This window comes from Cyprinus carpio, chromosome B15, assembly GCF_018340385.1.
Source record: "Cyprinus carpio isolate SPL01 chromosome B15, ASM1834038v1, whole genome shotgun sequence".
In the NCBI taxonomy this organism is placed as follows: domain Eukaryota; kingdom Metazoa; phylum Chordata; class Actinopteri; order Cypriniformes; family Cyprinidae; genus Cyprinus; species Cyprinus carpio.
Genome location: NC_056611.1, coordinates 15,266,112 through 15,292,116, shown reverse-complemented (window position 1 = coordinate 15,292,116; position 26,005 = coordinate 15,266,112). Strand labels below are relative to the sequence as shown.

Below are 26,005 nucleotides of genomic sequence, written 5' to 3'. Positions count from 1 at the left end.
AATCTCTATGGACTGAGACAGGCAGGCTGAACAGAAATCAATCTGCATGCACCTCCCTCCATCCACTGTGTGAAAGAGAGAGTTTACTTCATCAACACTCTCTTTGTCTAAGCACCTTCAATCAGCTGAGGGATGCGCAGCGCTCAGCCGCAGCTGCTGACACTATGGGGAAGAGCAGAGCGGTCACCAAACACCTGTTCCAGAGACGAGAAAACACAACAATGCTGGCATTCATTTGACAGAAACACCCACAGAGACGCATACACAGAACATTCCCTGAAAATGCTGTCAGAGATAGCGATGCATTTTAGGGACTATTATTAAAAAACAAGTGCAAGTAGACTTTGTTTTTGGCACTGACACCAGTACTTTTAATAACACCAATTTTCAAACAGAGCTTAACAATAATGACGAGAGAGTTTTCTCCTATATGTGGAATATCTCCATTATAGAGTTAGATACAAGCAGACTTCCTTTCACTACATTTTTCAGTGACATTGCTCTACTTGCTTCAATCATGACAAACTCACATCTGTTCTCCAGAGGTCCATCTCTCTTCTCTTCAATCATTTATTCAGACAGTATTTCATAAATAAACACCATGACAAGCATTATGGGGTAATGATTCAGATCAGCGAGGGCCCATACTGACTTTCAAAATGTAAAAACATCTGTTCTAAATGTGTCTACAGTACCATCTGATAACTATCCACAGTCATCAGCCTTTGAAGTGGAAATATATCTACATGCTCCCAAAATGAAATCTAAAGCATTTTAGGCCAAAATTCCAGTGCACCCCTATCAAATATAATGATGGAATGAGGGAAAAATGAACAGGGTTAATTAATTAGTGCTGAACAAGAGACAGTGAGATTTTTGTGCACTTTGGTTTTCACGCTCCACAGGAAATGGACATGTGTTAGGCCCTAGCTCTTCTCAATCCCAAAAAAGCGTCTCTCCCACTGGGGAGTCACTCCTACGCACTACCTCCCTAACACCCAGCTCTAATTAAGGGAAACAACATCAACTAGTCCAGTCCCAGCAATGAGACACTGAGAGAACAAGAACATCACATGCAGCCATAGATTAACATCTTAGAAGATGCTGAGGGGCATCAGGAGTCGTGTCTGTCTGGCAGATAGGGATCGTGGGAACTGATGAGGGTTTAGGGAAGACAGTGGAACATCTCAGGCTAACACAATATACAGATGTAAAGAATCCAGTTTGAGAACCTGATTGTTTGCAAATAGGTTTGTAATGAGGACTGAAATGTGTTTGGTAAAGGGGTGTGTATTGTGTTGTGTGTATATATTTAAAAATACATTTATGACATACTAAGTATATTTAAAATCTATTAACATATTTACTGACATCGCTCGATACTGATCGACCGACCAAACGAACGAACGAACAAACAAACGATAGATAGACAGATAGATCTACAAACAGACAGACAAACAGACAGACATAGATAGATAGCATGAACTACAGACAGAATGAATGAACGAACGAACGAACGAACGAACGATCGATAGATAGATAGAAAGATAGATAGCATGAACTACAGACAGAGACAAACAGACAGACAGACAGACATAGATAGATAGTTAGCATGAACTACAGACAGACAGAATAAACGAACGAACGAACGAACGAATGAATGAACGATCAATAGATAGATAGATAGATAGATAGATAGATAGCATGACCTACAGACAGAGACAAACAGATTGACAGACAGACAGAACAAACGAATGAATGAATGAATGAACGATAGATAGATAGATAGATAGATAGATAGATAGATAGATAGATAGCATGACCTACAGACAGAGACAAACAGATTGACAGACAGACAGAACAAACGAATGAATGAATGAATGAACGATAGATAGATAGATAGATAGATAGACAGACAGACAGACAGACAGACAGACAGACAGACAGACAGATAGATAGCATGAACTACAGACAGAGACAAACAGATTGACAGACAGACAGAACGAATGAACGAATGAAAGATAGATCTACAAACAGACAGACAGACAGACAGACATAGATAGATAGTTAGCATGAACTACAGACAGACAGAATGAATGAACGAACGAACGAACGAATGAACGAACGAACGATCAATAGATAGATAGATAGATAGATAGATAGATAGATAGATAGATAGATAGATAGATAGATAGATAGCATGACCTACAGACAGAGACAAACAGATTGACAGACAGACAGAACAAACGAATGAATGAATGAACGATAGATAGATAGATAGATAGATAGACAGACAGACAGACAGACAGACAGACAGACAGATATAGCATGAACTACAGAGACCAACAGATTGAAAGACAGAACGAACGAACGAAAGATGACAGAATGATAGATAGAATGAACTAAACAGACAGACAGACAGACAGACAGACAGATAGATAGATAGATAGATAGATAGATAGATAGATAGATAGATAAATAGATAGATAGATAGAATGAACTACCGACAGACAGAGAGAGACAAACAGATTGCAAACAGAACGAATGAACGATAGAGATAGAAAGATAAATGAATAGATGTACAAACGATCCGCTCATCAATCTAAGCAGGGCTCCCTATAGTCATACAGTCACACACCAGCACACACACACACATCATTCCAACAGGTGCACTGATCACGACTGAATGTCCCCTGGTGAAAACCAGTCACAAAACCCAAAAGGCAACACATAAATAACATCCCATCTAGACTGCCAGTCATCAACAACAAAAACACCTCCATCAGAGCCACCTGAGACAGGTCTTCCCATCAACCCCAGTGGACAGCTCCTGTGAATCCATGTCATCCAACATCAAGCGTCTCTCAGTGAAATTGATGAAATTGGCGGGAATATGACACCGCTCCTGTCCTCGTGAGCAGAGCGAACTGTACAACCTCAGTGGAGTTCAAGCTGTGAAGGTCAGATGGCACCTGGTCCCCCGAAGCGCCGTCCCCTGCAGACAGCATCAAAACCAGAGCATGCAGGGGGCCTGTGAGCTCCTCAACACCGTGGCAGGGATAATCTCATCGATTGTCGGCACCCCTGATGTTATTTATCAGCCTGCCACCTGTATTGCTGTCAGGAAGCAGGGATGGAGCATGAACAAAAAATCAACTTTTACAAAAAACCTGAAGGCAAACAATGGCCAAATCCTGCTGTGGTCCCCTTCACTGTCACCTCAGGCCACAGCACGTTGTTTTTAGAAATAACCCTAAATAAGACCACCAGCTGAGCGGGGTTACATAACCGTGTGTGTTTGTTTCAGCAAATTTGTGTGTCATAGCCTCTGACATGGCCGAATCCCTGTATAGAAACTGTTGTCATGGAGATAGACTGTAATTAGTGGAATACTAGAGTCTCCAGCAGCATCTGTGGTCCCCTAAATGAAGCCCACAAACACATGTGTGGAAATACAGGACTGGCTGCCAAAAAGGAAAGCTAGATTAGTGATGTGTCGGATGATATTTAACCATTTTGACACTGTTTGCATTGGGGGCATATGAAATGTAGTGTTTATTATTATGAATCTAATCAAGGTCTCTTTACAAGTATGACATCATTTTAAATACCTAGTTGCCATGAATACACCTAGTTGCCTCAAAAACCCTTACATTTGAGAAATGTCAGTTATTTTAGCCTTTTAGTCATTAAAGTTTTCACTTTACACAGCCAGCAACAGTTTCATTCTCTCTCTGCACAAGATAATTATTATAAATGGCTTTGAAAAGCAAGCATCATAATAAAAGTATACAATTGTTCAAAGATTTGGGGTCAAGAATTTTTTTTTAAAGAAATTAATACCTTTATTTAGCAAGGATGCATTAAACAGATCAAAAGTGACAGTGAAGACATTCATATTTTTAGAAACATTTTCAATTTGAAGTAAATGCTGTTTGTTTGTTTTCTTTTTCTATTCACCAAAGAATGCTAAAAAAAAATATTACCAGAATTTCTATTTTCACAAAAAAAAAAAAAAAAAAAAAAAAATTTTTTAACAACATTACTGTCTTTGGTGAACAGAAGAGATGTATTTAAAAAAATTAAAAAAATAAAATTTACAATCAAATCTTACAAATCGCAAACTTTTGACCTGTAGTGTATGTAAATTATGCATGCACTAATATTAAAATGCCAAAATAAACATTAAAATTTTTATAATTACTTTGGTATAATGATTAATAATCTTAAATTCTATAATATTTGAGATAATAAAGGAGCAACAGATCTGGAATAGTTACTACCTGTTCTACATTGGACTTGGCCATATCCGAACGAACAGCTGTGCACTTCACAAATAAAGTCCGCTCGCAGTCTAATTTGAATCTGGTTCTCAAGTAAGACTCATTCGCAAGATGCTTCATCGTGAGCATCAGCTGAGGGACGCTGGGTAAACAAACATGACTCACAACTCTATTCATTCACTCATTAACGTATAATTAGCTCACAGTGGTGCAGGTGTTCGAGAGAAAACTTCGGTCTCAACTCCTTGTGACGTTTAGGGATTTAAAACTGCAGCAGGAAAGAGTGAAGTGAAAAGGCTGGTATTTTAAAAAAAAAAAAAGGAAAATAGGAAACAACCCCACAATGCTTAACTTCCTTGACTAGCCTTCCAGTATTGTTTGCATTCCACGAATCAGGAAGTTTCGGCGGTCACATGATGTGACCTTATACCCTAACCATCCATTCCTTTCAAGTCTCTGATTTGAAGGAACAGGTCACCCAAAAATTTTTGCTGAACATTTACTCACCCTCAGGCAATCCAAGATGTATATATGTTGGATTTGTTGCACATAGCTTTTCACTTCACAAGACAAAAACTGATGGACCCCAAAAAAAACAAAACACCTTTTTAACAAATATACATTTATATAAATAACTTAGCGTGTTAACTAATATTCATGGAGGATGAAAACTTTTAGAACATGCTGGCCAAAAATCTTTTGAGAGACAAAATCAGCACATATTTAGCCATATGCTGCCTTCAAGTCTTTAAGTGTACATGGATATATTTGTGAAAGGAACACCAGCACTATGCAGAAACTACCCTTGGGAAACCAGTGGGGTACTTATTTTAAGCTGGAAGTGAGTAAATAAAAGAAGTTACATTGTCATGCAGGAAGTTACAATGAAATTGGTGATGTAATAGTTTTGCATCTTTGTACGTTTTATATAGAGATGAAAACATACAGAACTTGCTTGAATATGATATGAATATCAATAACCTAAAAAGTGGTTATACTAACTGAAATAAACTGCGCTCCAGACAATTACTATAGAAATTCTGGTAACGCTTTACAATAAAGTCCAATTTGTTAGCATTAATTAATATATTAAATATGAAAATAAATGCTGTAAAAAAGGTTGTTAATTTTTAATTCATGACACCTAGCCTGGGTGCCAGCCCGAACCCCGCCCACAACATTTTTTGGACGGGAAGTTCGGTCTGGACTCGATCCATTGAGGAGTAATTATGCTCGGCTCCCAGAAGGCCGAGCCAATCAAATTGCCAGGGCGGGCTTTAATCGATGATGGACAGGCTATCTGCGGTTACGTAAGATAGGGCGTCTTGGAAGGTAGGCTCACGATCTCTTTTCTCTGAAGCCTCAGATGAACACGCTTCTTCAGCCTTGTCTCCTTTCGTCGTCTTTCCATTTTTTAAAGTTAGTCAAGTCGCGTTGCAACCGTGTAATAAAGTTGAGACAGGGCCGACAAATGCGATAAAGATTTATTTTCATTATTGTCGAGATCTAATCCTAAACAGAGGAACTTGTTCGTATATACATGCACCTTTTGTGTTACTCTCAAAAATGGTATTCGTGCTTGTAAGTACTCCGCGAATTCTTAAATTCTTTTTACAACAGCCGCAAAGATCATTTACACTCATTACTTTCCTACTTCTTCCAGTTCCAGCGTGCGTGCGTGCAGTTGAACTCTGTTGACAACTTACTGCGTTGTTCTGATTGGTTGTAGGTCTATCCAATTGAGTGCAGAGGTTTTTTTTTTTACTGGTTCGGTTAAGACACGCCCCATAATTCAAGTGCAGTGGAGCAGTATCAGACTCACATTCTGCCTAGAATATGAGTATGACGAAGTCAGGCTACATGACACCTAATATTGACATTTTACCTCATGTCACATTTTAACACTATATAAGTAAAATCTATTAACAAAATTAACATGATGCATGATACCAAATGCCTTAACAAATATAAAAATATAAATTTATATTTTATAAAAAAAACTAACCCCCACCCCCCCCCCCCCCTTAGAAATCATTGGATGATTTGTACACTGAACAAGCAAGCTTTATCCTGATTAAGAATAAGATCTTTGAAGTGTGATTTGTTTTTTTTTTTCATTTTACACTGAATACACAGAGATCTGTGAGAGCACTCATCCATGTAATTCTCAAACAGGCATTAGCAGTGGCAGCATCAGGACAGGGGCTATTATGCAGCTCTGTTGTGCCTAATGGCATCATGAGGGCATGTCCGTACAGTGTGTGCTCTGCATTATGGAAAGGCAGCAGGGTACACGCACATGATCCGACAGCAACACCAAAATCAAACACACAGAAAAGGATGCCAGTGGGATCAAAGCCTCTGACAGATGCTTTCTGGAAAACCCGGTTTTAGGTCTTTGACTCATCTCATTTCTGAAGAGAAGCCAGAAAAATTGCCAATTTAGCAAACAAATATCAGTATAAAATGTCATCGATTTAAAACTCTTCTATTCTTTTTGCACATAAAAATGATTTAGTTTTTCAAAAGTCATCTTTATGACGGACTATATCTATTATTTTGGAAACTTTTGAACAGTAGTGTATGTGTTTTCATGTGCCCTTTTTTCTTACTAAACGAATGTGAGAAATATGCACAAATAAATTATTGTCAGAACGGAGCAAGGTTTGGTTGGTTAGCAATAACATGGCACACTCCAGCCAAGCAACTGCCATTGAAATGAACAGGAACGCTAACGGAAAGTTTCTCCTTCTAGGCAGGAACCAAGCCTTTTTGTTGGTGCTCAAATGCACTCTTCCGCCCCCTTAACACACACCACGTTCAACCAACCCACAATGCACAGGCACAATTCCTTTTGATTTATTCCCCTGAAACTTAATTTATCTGGGAAGTGCATTGTCATATACTGCTGTGACGTGGGTGAGTGCGTGCTCCAGGATGAAAGTGAGGGGGTGGATGACTGCGTGGGGAATCCGTGCCCGGCGACTGACTGGAAAACAGGGGAACTGCACTGTTTTTCGGTGGTGACGACAGACTGGCAGCGCTCCCAAGCCACCCACACACACATACACATACACCAGCGCTGAACTGCATTTATACTGAAACCATCACCCCGCTTACGCTCACGACTCAGGCGTTCTTTCCCTCAGACACCCAAAAACACTCCAAATCATTATGCAAAACACCTGCGATGCGTGAGAGAGTGTGATAACTGGCATGAGGGGAAGAGTGACTTTGAAGCAAGCACTAAAATTACAGTTTCTTTCAGTCTGTTCCTTTGCCACTCTGACTAAAAGAAACAAAAATATGGATATGTGAAAAACTACACATTAAGACATATAACAGTCCTAAACTCCTTTTTAATTCATCAAAATAGATGGAAATTCTCTTTCCAAGACTATGAAGATCAAGAGACAAAACACAGAAGACTTATAACAATATTATAATATACATACAACAACAATAATAATATAGTTAGTGTTTAATTTATTTGAATATATACATATAAACACTACCAGTTAAACATTTTTGAACAGTGATATTTTTTTATGTTTTTTAAAAAAAGTCTCTTCTGCTCACCAAGAAAAAACAGCAAAAACAGTAAAAATTTGAAATATTTTTACTATTTAAAATAACTTACATTCTATTTAAATGTATTTTAAAATGTAATTTATTCCTGTGATTTCATAGCTGAATTCTTAGCATCATTACTCCAGTCTTCAGTGTCACGTGGTCCTTCAGAAATCATTCCAATATTAATTTAATAATAATAAAAAAACTTTTATTATCATTATTATGTTGAAAATTCAGCTTTGATCAAGTCAATTTATTGCTGTGAATGTAATTTTGAAACATTTAAATTGTAAAAAAATTTAAAAACATCAATCAAGTCAATTTATTGCTGTGAATGTAATTTATTCACAGCAATAAATTACATTTGAACAGATATTCAAATAGAAACAGCTATTTTAAATTGTAAAAATATTTCAAAATTTTACTGTTTTTGCTGTATTTTGATTTATTTTGTATTTTGTATTTGTATTTTAAATGCAGGCTTTAAAAGTCATTAAAAATCTTACTGTTCAAAAGTTTTGACTGGTATAAACACACATGTTCAATATCAGTAAGTTAATATATATATATATATATATATATATATATATATATATATATATATGATAATTATAAATATAATAACAATTCTAAAAAAAAAACACACCTAAAAATGAATATACTTAAGTATATTTAATATGCAAAATATTAAACTTAATAAATACAAAGTGTGTGTGTATAATTTAATTATTTTGATTCACACAAGCTCTGTGCAAACACTTTCCTTCAATGTGCACACTTCTGCACAGTCGAGCTTAGTGTCTCTATTCCTACATTATAAATAACCATGTAAATCAATAGCTATTGCTAGAAGGCTAGATCTGCTGTAGTCATGGAGTTCAATAGCTATTGCAATAGCATTTACACAGCAAATCTCATATTCCATCTCCTTGTCATTTAGAGCTAATGAAAAGGAGTGTCGAATGAAGATGTCCTCATTACAGTCTCCATAAAAAAGTGCCTGAGTAAGAAAAGTAATAATTCAAATTTATTAATGGATGTTCCAAAATTAAACAGCGCTAACCGGCTAACAGAAGGACACAGATGAGTCACAGACTAGCTGATCACTTAAACCACAACCTTTAAACACATGAACCCTAACCATTTATACACAGTTTAGTCTTCTATAACACGTGTTTGGATAAATCAAGCACTCCGTATAAAAATGGCAGCCCTGCATACTTACAAAAAGAGTTCAGGCCACTCAGGCAAACATGGGCAGGGTGATTTTTGATTTGTAGTGACGGGTCCTGATGTCTTGTACATTGCTGCTTAGATCTTACAGCTCTGCTGGGGTTTTGAAATTCACAACAACTGAGCCTCAACGCTAAGCTGGCACGCCATATTGGATGACAAGAGACACAAACTGTAAATATCAACAAGCTCAAGCAGCGGCAGCGCAAGAATATCTGCTATGTGTGAAATACAAATTCAACACAAATGATAAACGGAATTCATATTTGCATAAACACCTAGATAGATCAAGTGCTTTCTGTGGACAAATCACTACTCCCTACTGTACAAAGGCAAAATAAAGTTTTAAATATTAACAAAGCTATGTAATAATGCAGTACATTACTTTTTCCCTTCATATCACAACAGCATTTATGCTTGTACATTGATGAAACTTGACTAAGCAATATCTGTGGTCACACACCAAAACAGGCTGAGCCTGGGTTAAATTACCCTTATCCCTCTTAAATTTTCACTTCAGTAAATATCTTACTGTTCAAACACACAAAAGATCCCAGTCAACACACACACACTCCCAGTCATCCGCACCGGACAAATCAACCTTATTACTGGCAGTGATCAAAAGCTCCGGAACAATCATCATGCCACCAAGCCCCAGCCTTCGCCTCTAAAGTCTTGCAACAATGACTGGGAAATTGTGCATCTATTTTTATGGATCAGAAATAATATATTTTGTATTTCTATTTATATCTCTGCAGATCCTATTTTAGACTATGTGCTAGTGATTATTAGGTTACATATGCACATATTATTAGTTACTTTATATAATGCAAATTAATAATATATACAAAAATTATCAGTACAGAAATAAAAAAAAAAAATATAATTTTTATTTTATTTATTTCTATATATTTTAATATAACATATTTGTAAGTTATTATTAGGGTTTCTTTGCAAAAAGATATATTTATCTACATTAATTATTAGTAAATTCATCATTTAAATTCACAAAAATAAATATAAATAACATTTATAAATACTTTACACTATATTAATGTAGAAATAATATATTTTTTCTATTTCTATTTATATCTATATATTTTATATTTATATATACTTTATATTTCTTAGTGATTATAACAAAAATTACAAAAATTCACATTAATTAATATTAAAAATTATTTATTACTAATAAATTTTTACATATAAATAATAAATAAATCTATATAATATATTTATATCTATATATTTTTACATAACATATTTTCCAGCTATTATTAGGTTACAGTATTTATAATTTGTTATATGATTTTCACATAACATGATTTTGGAGAGGTTATCTATACAAAATTCAATATCCACCAACATTCATAATGAAAAACAATACAATAATAAATTCAATTTTTAAAATTTAAAAAAATAATTAATATAAATTCAAAATAAAATATTATACATAATACCATAATATATAAATTAATAGATTAAATATACAAAAATATATAAATCTCATACTTTACTAGCAGTAAATATTGGGCTGCTGTCTTTATAAAAATGTTATCACCGCCTCCTCCATATTCTGCTTCATTAGATGTTTAAGACATTTTTAAAGCTTTAAGACTGAAAAAAAATAATGGCAAAAAAAATTTGTGAAATCGACTGCACAAAAAGCTACAATTTTATGACTCCACCACAATAGTTCTAATTAGCATCATTCACTTTAAGTTTCCCCGGGAGGCAAGGACAATTTGTTAATGAATTTCTCTTCCAATTGACTACTCACAGCAAATCCCAATAATTAATCTGCTGCAGGCTTTTATACTGTTTGTGTAAAGGAGCAAATTATGGGCATCTGCTGATTATGGGCATGACTTGTGTGCACCCTATGGTATGAGGTTTGCCACAAGGCCAACAGACAGTAAAAGTAGGACAATTCAAAGGAAATGGTTCATTTGTACTCACCCTCAGGACATTCAGGATGTAGATAAGTATGTTTTTTATCATTAAAGATTTGAATGCATTTAAATTAGCTCATCAATTGGATAAGTTGCCTGGAATGGGTGCCGGAAGAAGTCCAAATTGTAATTTGAAGAACAGCAGAAGGGTAATTAAACAAAATACAAGCAGCAAGTTTTAATCCTTTTAGAAAAATGAAAAAAAAAACAATGCATAATTTTACAAACTATAAGGAGCAAAAAATAAAATTCAGATCAGATAATATTAATTGTACCAATGAGAAGGAAAAAAAAAAAGTAATCTGCTGAATATGTGAGAATACGCACTGATCAAGTTCACTGGTTTATGAAAAGTGACATGGAAGCGTTATTATAGATTATAGACTCATATCATGGCCAGATGTTTTAAAGTTAAAAGTTAAAATGTATAATGATTTATTTGTTACTCATATCATGGCCAGATGTTTTAAAGTTAAAAGTTAAAATGTATAATGATTTATTTGTTTCTTACAAACATGCAGATTTTCACAAAACATTAATTGATGGTTTTGACTGGAGTCATGTGGATTACTTGTGGATTATTATGATGTTCTTATCAGCTGTTTGGACTCTCATTCTGACGGCACCCATTCACTGCAGAGGATCCATTAGTGAGCAAGTGATGTAATGCTAAATTCTCTGAATCTGAGGAAGAAACAAAACTCATCTACATCTTAATGACCTGAGGGGGAGTAAATATTCATCAAAATTTCACTTTTGGGCACACATTTTTTTTTTTTAAAAGCTGATATTAATTGTTTGGCCAGTGCTGTCGTCCTTGGGATGAAACGAAAAAGAAAAAATTAAAGAAGATTTTAATTCCAGTTCACTACAGCAGCCTGTTGCATTACATAACATATCTCGAAAGACACGAGAATAAATGCACCACATAGAAACACAAATGACACACATAACAATTCAAAAAAACAAAACAACACTAAAACCCATTTCCAGCCAAGCTGACAGCAGTAACAATGGCGTTAATGAAGTCATCACTCAAGGATTTTTACAGTTGAAATAAGGGGCAATCAGAGCTTGTCCACACACACACAAAAACATGCTATATGCTCAATTAACCAACCAACTAACATAAATAAAAACAAATATCTCATCCACTTCCTCCACCCAATTTAAAAGGATATAGTGAACACCTACAAAGGGTTGCAGACACATTCAATCGCATGCACAGCTATAAAAAGAAAAGTCTATGAAGCAGCATGCAGGTCAAAACCAAATCTCCAAAAAAAAACAACAATAAAAAAAGAAAAGAATATATATTGATGAAAAAATAAAAAAAAAAATAATTTGTAAATATTAAATAGATATTTGCAAAATAGTGTAATGTTGCTCAATGCAGCCAATAGATATTGATGAGGAAAAAGCAGAGAACAGGAAAATGAAACTAAGTTGTTTTGCTCTTGTGGGAGCCATTTGTGACGATCCCTGCTTCATGCAGCTGTATTAATCGTCCACTGATGCAATTTAACTTCTTAGGTAGCTGCTGATGCTTTCAGTTCCTAGGCAACCAGAAGGCAGCTGACAGCAGCTTAAAGTGACAGAGACATGGGATGTTACACAAAGAAAGTCAATGGGGTAATAAAAATCTAATCCTGTATTGTTACTTATTGTATTACGTTATTTTCAGGTCTGTTTCATTCTGATACTGTGTTTCCTCAATCTACATATGCTCCTTAAAACAGGTGAAAACCAAAAGAATGTTTGTTGAAGACAGCTGAGGTCTAGAGATATATATTTAGATATACATCTTTCATTTGATATATTTCATTTGACATGTCATTTGTCATAAATATTTCCCAAAGACATAAATGTGGAATGACCTGCAGGAGAAACACTATTAATCAGTGGAAATCAATGTTACTCTATGACAAAAAAGTCAACTAAATATCCCAGGACAAATCTACTCATTACATAACTAAAATTAGAAGTAAAAATAGGGGATTTGAATGAATATGACGCACAAAAACTTGATGAACGAGATGATGTTAAAAAATGATTTCTTTATTAACCCAGGCCACTGAGCCACCTGAGGCCAGATACCCTAAGAATTATTGCAGCTCTTCATATCCATGATTTTTGGGCTCTATTAGACATGCTCTTAACTATCATGAAAAATGATGTCTGCCAGGAGTGTGCATTAAGTTCAAGAGGCTGAATCAGCTACGTGGACACAGTCTGTTCTGACACATGAGACATGCTGGTACCAATTTAGGACATCTATTCTTTGCAGCAATTCATTCAAGATTTCTATTATTCATGAGGGCCGGATTTAAAACTAGCATTCCCTGCACTGTGGGGGAAAAGATAAGAATTAATTACACTGATATAAAAGAATGTAACAGCTTCTCCCACTGTACAGTTACTGGAGTGAAAACATTTGAAACTCTGTGAATATGAAGTCTTATCAAATAATTATTACAAAATACGCTCAAGAAAAGTTCATTCATATTATCCCAGCCTACTTATTTTGAATGGGCATAAAATAGTACAAAATTTTTAATTTATGTTTTTACTCCTTTAAAATTATACATGAATGTGTTTTCCAATATTTTTTACAAGCCTCTCTTAAATACTTGAATCTGATTGGTCGATCACAACACTAAGTGGGCCAATATATTTGCATTTTATCTAAACTAGATATTTCACCACTGTCCAGAAGTTAAGATGTTCTTGAATTGTTTTCTACACTGTAGTGGACTATTATTCTTAGTAGAAGCTTTAGGCTAATTTGTAATAGTCTATATTAATTTCAAATAAAATATGCAATGTTTTTATTTATTTTGGCAGTAACAATGTAGTAAGTGCAACACACCAGTCATTACAGTTGCACTTTAAATACATTATCCCTTAATTGACTTAATTTAACTTACTAGTCAAATTAAACTCCTTTTAATAATGAGTTTGAACCCAGTCTAAACTGTAATGTGAACCAACTATGTCCATACTGGTCCTATATAATGTTATATGAATTTGACTGCATGATATAACTTATTTTGTCACTGAAATGAACGTGTAAAAGCTCAAAAATTATGTTACTGTTGTATTTCCACATGATAAAGTTTTCTCTGCATGTGATAAAAAGAAAACAAGCCCAGATCAAAACAATTCAGGGTTATAAAACGCAGAGCCATCAGTGCAGCCGATCTTTTCTAATCTAGTCAAATAATAAAGTCGCGTGCTTTCTCTTACAGTCGCGTTATAAATAAACCTCGCGTGCTCTGAGCGCTCAGCCCCTCAAGTATCTGTCAATGGAAATTCGATGGCAACACGTTTTTATTTACATTGCAACAGGCTAGGAGCACACTCTACAGAAAAAACTTACCCATTTTAAAAAGCTATTTAGCCATTTACAAAAGCAAAAACCAATTAATAACCCACAAACAACTCAACATATCACTGTCTCCCATAGCAACATTAAGTTACAGGCGAATGAGGAAGGAAACAGCAGACCCCTCCAGCGCTACAGGTGAAAGGGTTTAAATGTGAACCTGTAACTTGTAAATGCAACTCGTTATACATTAATTAATCACTGTAACCATCAGCGCATCCGAAACTTATATTTGCATGCACTAAATCAGATGCAAAGCATGTATAAGCATTCAATCAAAACTAAAACAAGAAATAAATTAATTGCACTCACTTCTCTTTTGACGTTCCACAGTAATTTCTCTTTAAATTCTTCATCTGTAGTCGAACCCATTGTCCCTGACTGTTAAACGACCCAAGTGCAGCATAAACTGGCTGGAGACATAAATCTGAACGGCTCGCCTGCCTTCCTCCCAGTATTTCTTTACCCTTCCTTCCTTTTCATATAAATGTGTGTACTGACAGCTGAGCGCTGACGCATCTAAGCACTGCCGAAGCGCATCGTGAAGCCATCTTCTGCTCCTTTATGACGCAATCACCGCTGGCCCCGCCCCCTCGGCATTGTAGATCAATGGGATAAATCTCTTCACGCGCCGTACACCGTTCAGGCAGTGACGGCGATTTATTTTTAGCTCCCCTCCACATTTGACAGCTCAGATAGAGGCGACTGTGGTGGTTCAACTAATCAGGCATTGTCATCGGGCGTTTAACAAGACATGATGTTCATATGATCTACTGGATGAAATGATGATGCATGATAGTCTCATATCCTATTATGGAAGGAACAGCTGGATATTACCTATAAATGGCACAGGTGCATCCAACTGGAAAAAATAACTAGCACACATTTTAACTATTTAAACTACTAAATATTTCACAGCTGTTTAAGGGGTTTGTGTTACAATTTATAATTTGCCTTTAAAGGAATTAGCTAACCCCAAAATGAAAATTTGCTGAAAATGTATGTAAATGTAGATTAGTTTGTTTCTTCATAGCAAGATATTTGGAGTAATTTAGCATCACATCACTTGCTCACCAATGGATCCTCTGCAGTGAATGGGTGCCGTCAGAATGAATCCAAACAGATGATAAAAAACACAAGAAATCCACATGTCTCCAGTCCATCAGTTAACGTCTTGTGAAATGAAAAGCTGTGTTTGTAGGATACAATTCCATCATTAAGGTGGTTTAGCTTTAAACAGCATCTATAATGATTTTACATCAAAAATCCACCGACATGTTAGAACTGTTTTGCTTTTAAATCTGTGCATATATCTCTCCTGATTCAGTTGAGGTTACTTTTTTCACTGGAGGAAGAAATATTATGATAGAGGACTCATAGTTTAGCTGGAAGCAATGGTTGGCCGTTAAAAATGTCTTTATGGACTTACAAACATAAAACAGAAATATTTAAACACACAAACAAGCAGCCTTTCACTTCACAAAACACAGATGTAATGGAGGCGTGTGGATTATTGTGATGTTTTAATCAGATGTTTGGACTCTCATTCTGACGGCACCCATTCACTGCAGAGGATCCATCGGTGAACAAGTGATGTAATGCTAAATTTCGCCATTTTAAATTTCACCATTTTTTTCGCCAAGTCATCTACATTTTGGATGGCCTGAGGGTGAGAAAATATTCAGCCAATTTAAATTTTTGGGTAGACTACTACTTAAATACATACTGTTAAAATTACTAGATATATAACTAAAAAAAACACAAAAGAAGAAAAATCTCTCTTTTTTTGTCCATACATTGACAGTCAAAGGAGTCCAATGTTGCTTTGGAGCTTACGGACCAATTTTAATTATTCTTAAAACGATAGTTAAAGAAAATATTTTGTGAGTGTCAAATAACTGGAGCAGGAACATTTTAGGTCACATTCATTCATTCATTAAGCACTGCATTAAAACATTTCATCTTACTGGATAAACATCAAACACTACAACCTGATTTTCACAAATATAAAACCCCAAGTCCATAACATGATTTCTTTTTCTTTTTTTCAGATCACAGTATCAGATGATTAATCTAGGCACAAGGCAGGATTGTAACAGACTATATGATCCTGTATGGTTAGCAGACACAGTGAAATATTTGGCAAATTCATCTTGGCGTAGATGTTATCAAAACATTCTATAATTAGGTTAGTAACTACTATTTAAAAATAGTGTTTTCTAAAAATAAAAACAATGAAAAAAAAAAATAAAAATAATTAAAAAAACAAAAGAAAATACACTAACAAATTATCAACTTTTTGTGTTATGTTCACATTAATGTTCAAACCGCATTTCATCCAAAACATTGACTGTCAAGCCACCTACAAAAAAAAAAAAATGACAAAGCAGCAATCTGTTCAGGAAGCGAACTACAAAGTGGTTAAACGGCGCTGGTAGTTTAGTGTTCTCCACAGACAATGTGGAAACAGAGGCACTTAGTTAGAAGGATATATATTAAATGTCTTGGAAGCCTCAATTCACAGTTAGGCTAATGTCCAAGTGGTCTGTCATCATAAGTGCTGTATCTTTTAACGTGGATGCGCCGCACGCGCTCCCTCAGCTCCACGGCCTCCTCCTCTTCACTGTGTGAGCAACAAGTGTACCGTCTGCGGGTGGCCTCCAACAGGGAGTTATCTGGGACTGGGAGAGTCTCATACAGCAGGGCATTTAGCGTCTCCTCGTAGATCCGTGCTTCTGGAAACTCAACCTGAGCACATTACGGGAGCTCTTTTTTGTCACATTTAAAAAGGCTATGAAAATGTCTCTCGAAATACCTTTTTAAAGACGACTTACCTTTGTCTGCTTCTTCTCAGTAGCATAAACAATGGACGTGCAGCAGACTTCTGCTAGCTTACGGCTCTGTCCGTAAAAGGACCAGCAGCAGATCTCATCTCCAATGACATCTTTAATGAAGAGCACACGACTGCTGTAACTCAGAGACAGCTTCTCGAACAACTCGATATTCTTGAGTAGACACTAAAACCAAATTCATATTATCAAAATAAAATACCAATCAAAAAGAAAATAAGGACTGACACTAGAAGCCAACCGAATTTCTCAAAAAGGTCAATCATGTTGAATGTTATACCATTCGTATTTACCTTGTATAGGAATACTTGTTGTTACCTCGGTTGTAAAGCAGTTTTACAACAGGCTATAAGTGGAAAAATAATAATTCCAAAAGATATTCAGATTTTCTTGTTTTTATGTGAACATAAAACAAACCCCAAAAGACGGAATATTTAAAAACCCACACATATACAACCCCATGTATGACACACTTCACCCCAATTATAATGAACACAATATAAATTGTCATAAAAATATCTGGGTCATATTTCACCCCAAGAATAATGCACACTATTTAAATGGTCCTAAATGCACACTTCATTTTTATGTCTAAAAATATAATGATGACAACAACAGTAATAATACAGTAACAACTGTTGTTGTCATCATTATATTTTTAGACATAAAAAATGAAGTGTGCATTTAGGACCATTTAAATAGTGTGCATTATTCTTTTACATACACTAAATTTCAAAGGTTTGCAGTCTACTTTTTACCTACCCAAATTATAGTACATTATTATATGATATTACAAGACTTTGCCCCAGTTTCCATTACCGAAAAACTTTTTACCTACCCAAATTATAGTACATTATTATATGATATTACAAGACTTTGCCCCAGTTTCCATTACCGTAATGCACTCTAACCTTTAATATTCCCATTATTTTCAAACAGGATTATCATTGCTACAATAGGCCTACACGTTATATTTTACTGCTATACAGTACACAATAATTAGTCTTAATTAAAATGATCATATATTAGAAGCAGTAAAACAAATTCTACCCAGATTTAAAGTATTTAAAAACATAAATAATATATCTTTTTTTCTCCACATTACAGTAACAAGATTGTGATATAATCTTATTTGCATTACAACAATAAACATGTGTAGGAGATACATGCTTGCTTTAAAATGGCACAATTTTAAATACCTAATTTCTTTCTTTTCATTTTGGAATGAAACATAACCTGAATATTTTCATTAAAAAAAAAAAAAAAAAAAAAAAAAATCACACAAAAACAAGAATAATGCCTACCTGCAGGGCTCTCTGGCACAAGTCTATCAATCCCTGGATCTGGTAATACTTGGCTTCTGCTAGGAGCTCCATGATACCCTGTCTGCTCTTGGGCAAGGTCACAAATCCATCACGGAGATAACCGAGAATCGAACCAAAGTGTTTCCCACAACGATCTATTAGAATCCAACCTTTAAAAAAAAAGCAGAATTCACATAACAACATCAGCACTGCAAACCAAGGCTAAAGTGGTTACATCATATCTCGGCACTGTCTAAATAACTCACCTTCCTTATCAGTGAGCACCTCCATCTTGCCGCTGAACATGGATCTCAGGAGGGTGTCCTGTCGGGTGAGCACTTGCAGTGTGGAATAGTAAGGATTTCCGCCGCACGTAATCTTCACCTATGACACCTCCCTACGACACCACGTTAAATTCATGTGTCAGTCCACTGAAAAGACTAACAAAAAGACCCTGGTTTGCGCCCCGTGTGCGGTTGAGGCTGGTGCAAGCAGCTCTCTCCTGACATGTCCCGCTGTAGGTAGATAACCACCCTGCACACGATGGGTCTGAAAACCAACACATAAAACAATTCTTCTTAAAATTCATCAACATTATAATTTATAAAACACTACACATCACATAAAACAACATGCATACAGCATTAATTAATATTATTTCTAAATCTTTATATATCTTTATATATATATATATATATATATATATATATATATATATATATATATATATATATGTGTGTGTGTGTGTGTGTGTGTGTGTGTGTGTGTGTGTGTGTAGACAATTAACAAACACATTTACATATTAAGTGTGAAAGATTTCCAATATGGTAAAACTATACAATGGCTACCAATGATAACAGCAAATATGACCTTGTACTATAAAGACTGAAAGTGTCAGTCAATCTAAAGTGACAAATATTGAATTTATATTGTGTATATCTTGACTATTAATACGTTAACTTTTTCTTTTGTTGCATTGCTACTAAACTAGAAACGTCTATTCTTGTGTTTACAAACAGGCAACGCAAACGTGTGTGTGGTCAATATATGGACGCAACAAGCACAGTGACAAAGCATTTCTGGACTGTGGGTAAGTTTAATGCTTAGCTAGAACTAGTTTAGGTAGTTTATTTCGAAATAGTGATGTTAAAGTAAGTTTGTCGCTGTGAAGAAACTTTTCCAAGCTAGAAAACTCACCCACTGCTCTTCAGTAACTCGTGGGCCTTTAACTGAACACGGAGACTTGATCAGTTCGACAGTTTTACTTCAACCATATTTGATAAGAAGAAAACAAATAGCTCTGTCTAAAGATATACAAAAGTTAAAAAAATAAAAACACTTTTCACTTCTACCTTCAGTGATAACAGAACGGTGTTGATTGTTCTTCTTCTTTGAAAGAACATGAGCAGCGGGTTAAATCGTGATTAGGATCTACTGCCACCCCTTGGCTAGTGCAGGGATCGTCAACCTAGCCAAACCCTTTAAAACGCTTTACTTTGTAAAATATCTTCCATAAATAATATTAACAAACAACAAGTAGTTAAACCGAGTTTCTCAGTTAACTAGCTTACCTTTTTATCCATTTCGTGTCCTGAAATCATGTTTATTAAGGATCTATAACAGGCTTTTCCACATGTAATAACTGTTATTTGATATTTGTACTTTCTATTTTTGCTTATTTTTATTTGATTGTTTAAAACGTTGTACATACTTTCTTCATGTTTTGTTCAATATTATATTTTATGCAATATATATATAAATAAATATTCAAGAATGCTTTTATTCACTCATAATTCATGTATTCCTACAACACAGGCTTGGCATTTCAAAATAGTTATTAAATCTCTCAAGTATGAAGTACTTTTATTTTGAAACGTTTACCCATATCACTGTTAACGTTCTAGATTTGTCGATATATATAATATGTATATCTCCATAGGATGCCATCTTTGTATCATTATTATATCTGTTAGCCATTATACATTATCTGTTATTATTATTAAATCAAGCATTGCAATTAATTAAGATATTTGTAGTAAAAAATAATGGGAACTTTTAACAGCTTTTGACGGTGAACGGGACGACATTCCAAGACCAGCCTCCGCGTTCCAGTTCATAGATCCGATTGGCTCTCTCTGCCTGCCAATCACAACGTTCGCAACCAATCAAACTCGTTTGTCCTTTCCACTCTTGCTCAGTGCTCTAGCTGCATCATATTCAAGATGTCGGCGGTGTCTGTGTATCCCATGTGTGTCCGGGCGAGCCGGGGCCTCCTCAGACTGAGGCAGGGGGCCAGAGGCTCCACAGCCCCTGCGGCGCTGGATGTTGTCCGGGCTCTCTCCGCTGACACATCTAGTAGCAGTGCCACAGGAGGACTGGCCCAGGCAATACTGCAGGAGAGGCTTCAGCAGCAGCAGAAAAAATCCCATCGAGCTATGTAAAAACACTAAAATCCTTACATAAATAGTATTAGACAGCCAATTATTGCGTTATGGGATAAATATGTACATTCTTACATGTTAGTACTTAGGCGTTGAGTGTATTGATGAATAAATGATCCCAATTTGTCAAATGTTTAGGTCTGGTTAGTGAAGGTTGACAGGTGGTGGTTTGAATGAAGGCAGACATGCAGTCTGAGTTATGTTTGACAGAGCAGTGATATTGATTTTCACATCATCAGTAGAAATCAGTGCATGTTATAACATTTATTCTTAAATATGTAGCATAAATGATCGCAAAGGACAGAGCTTTAAACCTGCCATATGAAATAATAGTCACAAAAATCTATTACTTTTAAATGGAACAGTTTATTTACTCTAAAATCTAAAAAGTATACATGTGTTTTATGTTTTGCATTATATTTGATACATCGCATCAGGGTTTTATGGTTGCCTGATGATAATTAGGAGGCCTTCGAAATTCATGTTTATAATATGATGCATGCTTTATAGTGACAAAAACATTGTAGCTTAATCAAAAAAAAAAAAAGCCAAAATTTAACTTTTTAAAAAATACATTTTTTATGACTTTCACATTGGAGCTGTATCATGCAAAGTCTGGAGCCCTCTTTTGACTGTTGAATGCAGATAAGGGCTGAAGGCTGAATGTCTGTTAAAGGACAATGGGTCTCACTGAGTGACAGCTCCCCAGATCATTCAAAATAATGGAATTGGTGCATATTAGAAATTAGTATTCAAACGGGCTGCTGTGTAACGTATGATTTGGGATTCTTGTTGAGAAACTGGCGTAAAGTTTAGTCAGTTAATGCTCAGGATCCCAGGCAAATGTAAAGCAGGGTTTTTTTGACACATCATTCACAGGACCAGCCTCCTCCTGACGGTGATGACTCTGATCACAAGAAGAATGAACAGGGTGAGGACAAGAAACAGAAAGAGAACACGGCATATGCTAAGAAGATGGTCCTTCGGTTAGCAGGAATTATGGGACTTGGAAGCACAGTCGGCATCGTGTACATATTCGGTGAGTTTACCTGATGCTTTCTTACTCTAAGGGTGGGCACCAGTGGATTGGAATATTATAAGTTTGAAGATATTCTTCGAACACTGTTGGATTATTTTAAACTTTTTTGACTGGCATGTTCATAACAGAATTTTTGGATGTCACTGGTTACTGTATTTTGTATATATATAAAAAAAAACCTATATGTGCTACTCTGGTGATTTATTTTCATTTTATTAAATATTTCATTTTTGTATTGGAGGATTAAGCTGCGTTAATGGTAAATATTTATTTAACCTGCATATTTAATATTTATTTTATTTATGTGTTTTTACTGCTTACTAATCATTTAACGTGTTTTTGTATGCAAGTTCAAATAATTATTTTATATAATTATATATATCAGGGGCGTTTCCTCCGAGGAGGCAAGGGAGGCAGTGTAAATAATCGATATTACAAAAATAAAACTGTGCAAATATGACTAAATATGATATTAAATGTCTAAAAGTCACTCATTTTTATAAAGTAACGCTGTCCAACAGCGACACCCGCAGGTGAAGTTACAGCGGAGGCTTGCCTCCCTTCAGTCCATAGGCTTTCTACAGAGACCCTAAAGTGTGCCTTGACTTGACTGGAGGCTCATTGAGATGAATGGGGGAAGTCACGTGAGGGGAAGCAATGCCTCCGTCGTGCTATAATTGGATATGATTGAATGCGATTGGTTCATGCAATATATCCTGCCTCTTGTTTCCGTGCGAGCTCTTGGCCTGAATAAAGAAAATGATGGCGTTATTTACTAAATATAAAGTAAACAACTCTCCACTTAAATACCACTACTTTGTGCCACGTCAAAATACTTGAAATGGTCTGAAAATTATGACTGCATCAGTGTTTAGTGAGCATTTGTCTGTTGCAGTGTTTACAGAGCTTTTATGATGATGACCCAAAAATAAGTTGACTATTAAAAAGAACAGCTGAACATCAGTTCACAAATAAAAAATATTGGTAACATTTTACAATAAGGTGTCATTTAATGAGTTTACTAACATGAATAATAAACATTTATTACAGTATTTATTAATCTGTGTTTACAATAGTTAATTCAAATGCAGTTGTTCATTGTTAGTTTGTTAGTTCACAGTGCATTAACTAATGTTAACAAACACAACATTTGATTTTAATGATGCATTTAACAATGCATTAACTAAGATTAATAAATGCTGTAGAAATAGGCTATTGTTATTTTGTTAATTGGCTATTGTTAATATTGCCTTTAGTTATTATTTCGGAATAATTATAAAAATGCATAAAACACTATGAAATGTATAATTTGTATGAAATATATATATATAAAAATACAAAATAGAATTTTATTTGTTCTCTTTTTTATGTAATATTTATTTACCCAGGAAAATGTGACAACATTAAGTATAAAAAAAAAAAAAAAAAAAAAAAAAAAAAAAAAAAAAAAAAAAAAAAAAATAAATCTGCCTCCTTTTTTAAAAACACCACAGCATGCCACTGAGATATTTATATATTTATTTATTTATTTATTTTTGTTGCTTAAAGTCAGTTTAAGATCTTGACTCAAATTATGAATGTTTCTGGTCTCTAGGTAGCAATTCTGTGGATGAACAAGGAAATAAGGTAAGCATGAACTTTCACAAAGTTAGTTTTTAAGACTTAATAGTTATTTTTGCCAAGGAATCTTTAAGCACCCATACATCTTTTATACATAAGCTAAGAATTTCACCACCTTCTCAAGAAAGAGAAAAAAGTTAATACCACATTAGCTGAATAGATTTACTTAGCAGTTTAAAAGTATCTTAATGGTGATAGTTAAAGCCAAAACACTTCCCAGCTGTCCATCTTATCCCTCCATTTTTTTCTGATATGGTAATTTTAACAAGCTGTAAGCCACACTATTGCCCATGGCACACTTTCTCACCTGCACTCCCCCACCAGTCTCTTTCTATTGATACTACAATCGCTTTTGCCTGGCAGACAGTTCAATCAGATATCGGTGTGAAGACTTTCACTCTGTATGGCACACTTCCTTTCTTCAGCGAGCAGACTTCTAGCACCTCTCGAGGTGGCCCACTTCAGCCGACTCTCTTTACAAAGACAGTCTCACAGGAGACCAGAGTGAAATGTGCTTTGATTGTTGGTGTTGCATTTTATACCTCTCTTGCCTATGAGACAGACCTGCACTACTGTAATTGTAGCTTGACCATGATGTTGTGACAAGAACCGATTTATTTATTTTTTCATTTCAAATTCTCAATGTCATAGTGAATTATTTTAAATTGATTTATCGCAGCATCTTCACCCAAAATTGAACGTTCTGTCATTATTTACTGACTTTCTATTCCAAACTTGTATCTTTTTAAGGTGTTAAAGGCGTAAATGAGCATTTAAGCTTGTTTGTCTTACAAAAGATCAAATTAGCAAGGTCTTGTAATCTTCCTGGAAGCCACCCACCTTTAAAGAGGCACACTTCACAAGCAGATGCCAAACACACCTAGTCTGGAGGCATGTGCCAGAGGTGTGAATTCAGGAAGGTGGTCACTTTAAAGAGCACACCTCCACCTTTGATGTCCTGTTTTGTTACCTGCTTAAGTTAGAGCTCACTTGTAAGGGCACACTTCACAGGTCAGTGTGATCTGATGTGAGTTCAGAGGGCCGTTGGTGTCTGATCACACACCTCGTCCATTATATTGGTTGGGTTTCACTGTTTTCAGCTCTTGTGATCTTATTGTGAGCATGAGACCTTTATCCTGTTCCCGTACTGTAAATTTCTCTTTGTCTCAGGGACTGGCTTTAATGATCGGTCTAACACGTTTTATTTTAACCTTCCTGTAAATTACAAGAAGGGAGATCAAAGGGAGAACAAGGAAAAAAACAGAATAATAGAAACAGCTGTACATTTATATACGCTACCATTCAAAAGTCTGGGGTTGGAAGGTCTTTTATGCTCATTTATTTGATCAAAAATACAGTAAAACAGCAATGTTGTGAAATATTTAGGGGTGACCCTGAATAGTCAAAGATTCAATGCTTCGATTGGAGAAGCCTGATTCGACTTTCAATCTCACAGTCGAATATTCACAGATGTGTTATGATCATGCCATTTTGGCTGTATGGGGTGCTCAATATCTGATTTCACAGAGAACTACTGGTTTTCTGCCAATAAGTAAATATACAGCCTATTATGATAATGCTGTAAATAAGAATCTAAAAAGAAAGCAGCTTTTAATAAATATTTTTTAACATGCATGAATACATCCAACCACCCAGTGACAGATTTAAGTTTCACTTTCCATAATCCTCAAAAGAGACAGAGGAGCATCTTGGTGGCAGGGATTTAAATCTTTAACAAGATGCAAATTGACACCGGTAGAGTGAAAGACTGGATTTTTTTCGATCAGGTAGGGTACAAGTGATTTCAAAACATTTCTGCCGGTTCTAATTTGAGTTTTGCATGCTGTGAACATAGGCGCTGATCCCGTGGGTGCTTGGGAATGGCTGAGTACCCATGTAAAAGCTCAAGATATTATCTATTCACTATCATATTGGCGAAACTGATCTGGCAAACTATCTAATGCATACTTGTGTTTGCGCTCTGGGGAGAATCAAAAGGTTTCATTTTGTTAAAATAATAAAATAAGTGACAACTTTTATCATGACTTAATGAGATCACGATTTAGATAAGGGACAACTTTTATTATAAAGTTAAAATTATAAAGGCAGTGCTGTTTGTGTGCTTTGTATGCTATAGCCTTTAATCCATTCAGAATTTGTATAGAACTTTTTATTTTTTGGCCGCTTCCATGCTGCAAAGTTTCAAAAATGATATCCGCTTATTTATGCAGGATTCAAACTCGAAAGAGTAATGGACGGGACAAAAATATACATGGAAATACACATACACTTTCTGAAGCACCCGCAGTATTTAATTCTGGAACCA

General features: G+C 35.3%; 3 protein-coding genes across 3 annotated transcripts in view; 1 reads left to right on the top strand and 2 right to left on the bottom strand.

Moving 5' to 3' along the window:
* The window catches only part of sgsm2 (small G protein signaling modulator 2), a 124,243-nt gene that overhangs the window by 28,857 nt on the left and 69,381 nt on the right, over nucleotides 1–26,005 (bottom strand). The gene's annotated exons all lie outside the window — the stretch shown is intronic.
* On the bottom strand, nucleotides 18,538–19,126 carry tnfaip1 (tumor necrosis factor, alpha-induced protein 1 (endothelial)). The gene is given in 3 exon segments (XM_042739413.1): nucleotides 18,538–18,749; nucleotides 18,846–18,963; nucleotides 18,966–19,126. Coding segments are annotated over 3 exon segments (438 nt in total). The 5' UTR covers nucleotides 19,089–19,126; the 3' UTR covers nucleotides 18,538–18,552.
* Nucleotides 20,756–26,005, top strand: part of timm50 (translocase of inner mitochondrial membrane 50 homolog (S. cerevisiae)) — a 31,508-nt gene continuing 26,258 nt past the window's right edge. Inside the window, exons 1-3 of the mRNA XM_042739412.1 lie at nucleotides 20,756–21,000; nucleotides 21,895–22,059; nucleotides 23,654–23,685. Of these exons, the coding sequence (XP_042595346.1) occupies nucleotides 20,802–21,000; nucleotides 21,895–22,059; nucleotides 23,654–23,685 (396 nt within the window). The 5' untranslated portion in view covers nucleotides 20,756–20,801. The remainder of the gene's footprint in view (nucleotides 21,001–21,894; nucleotides 22,060–23,653; nucleotides 23,686–26,005) is intronic.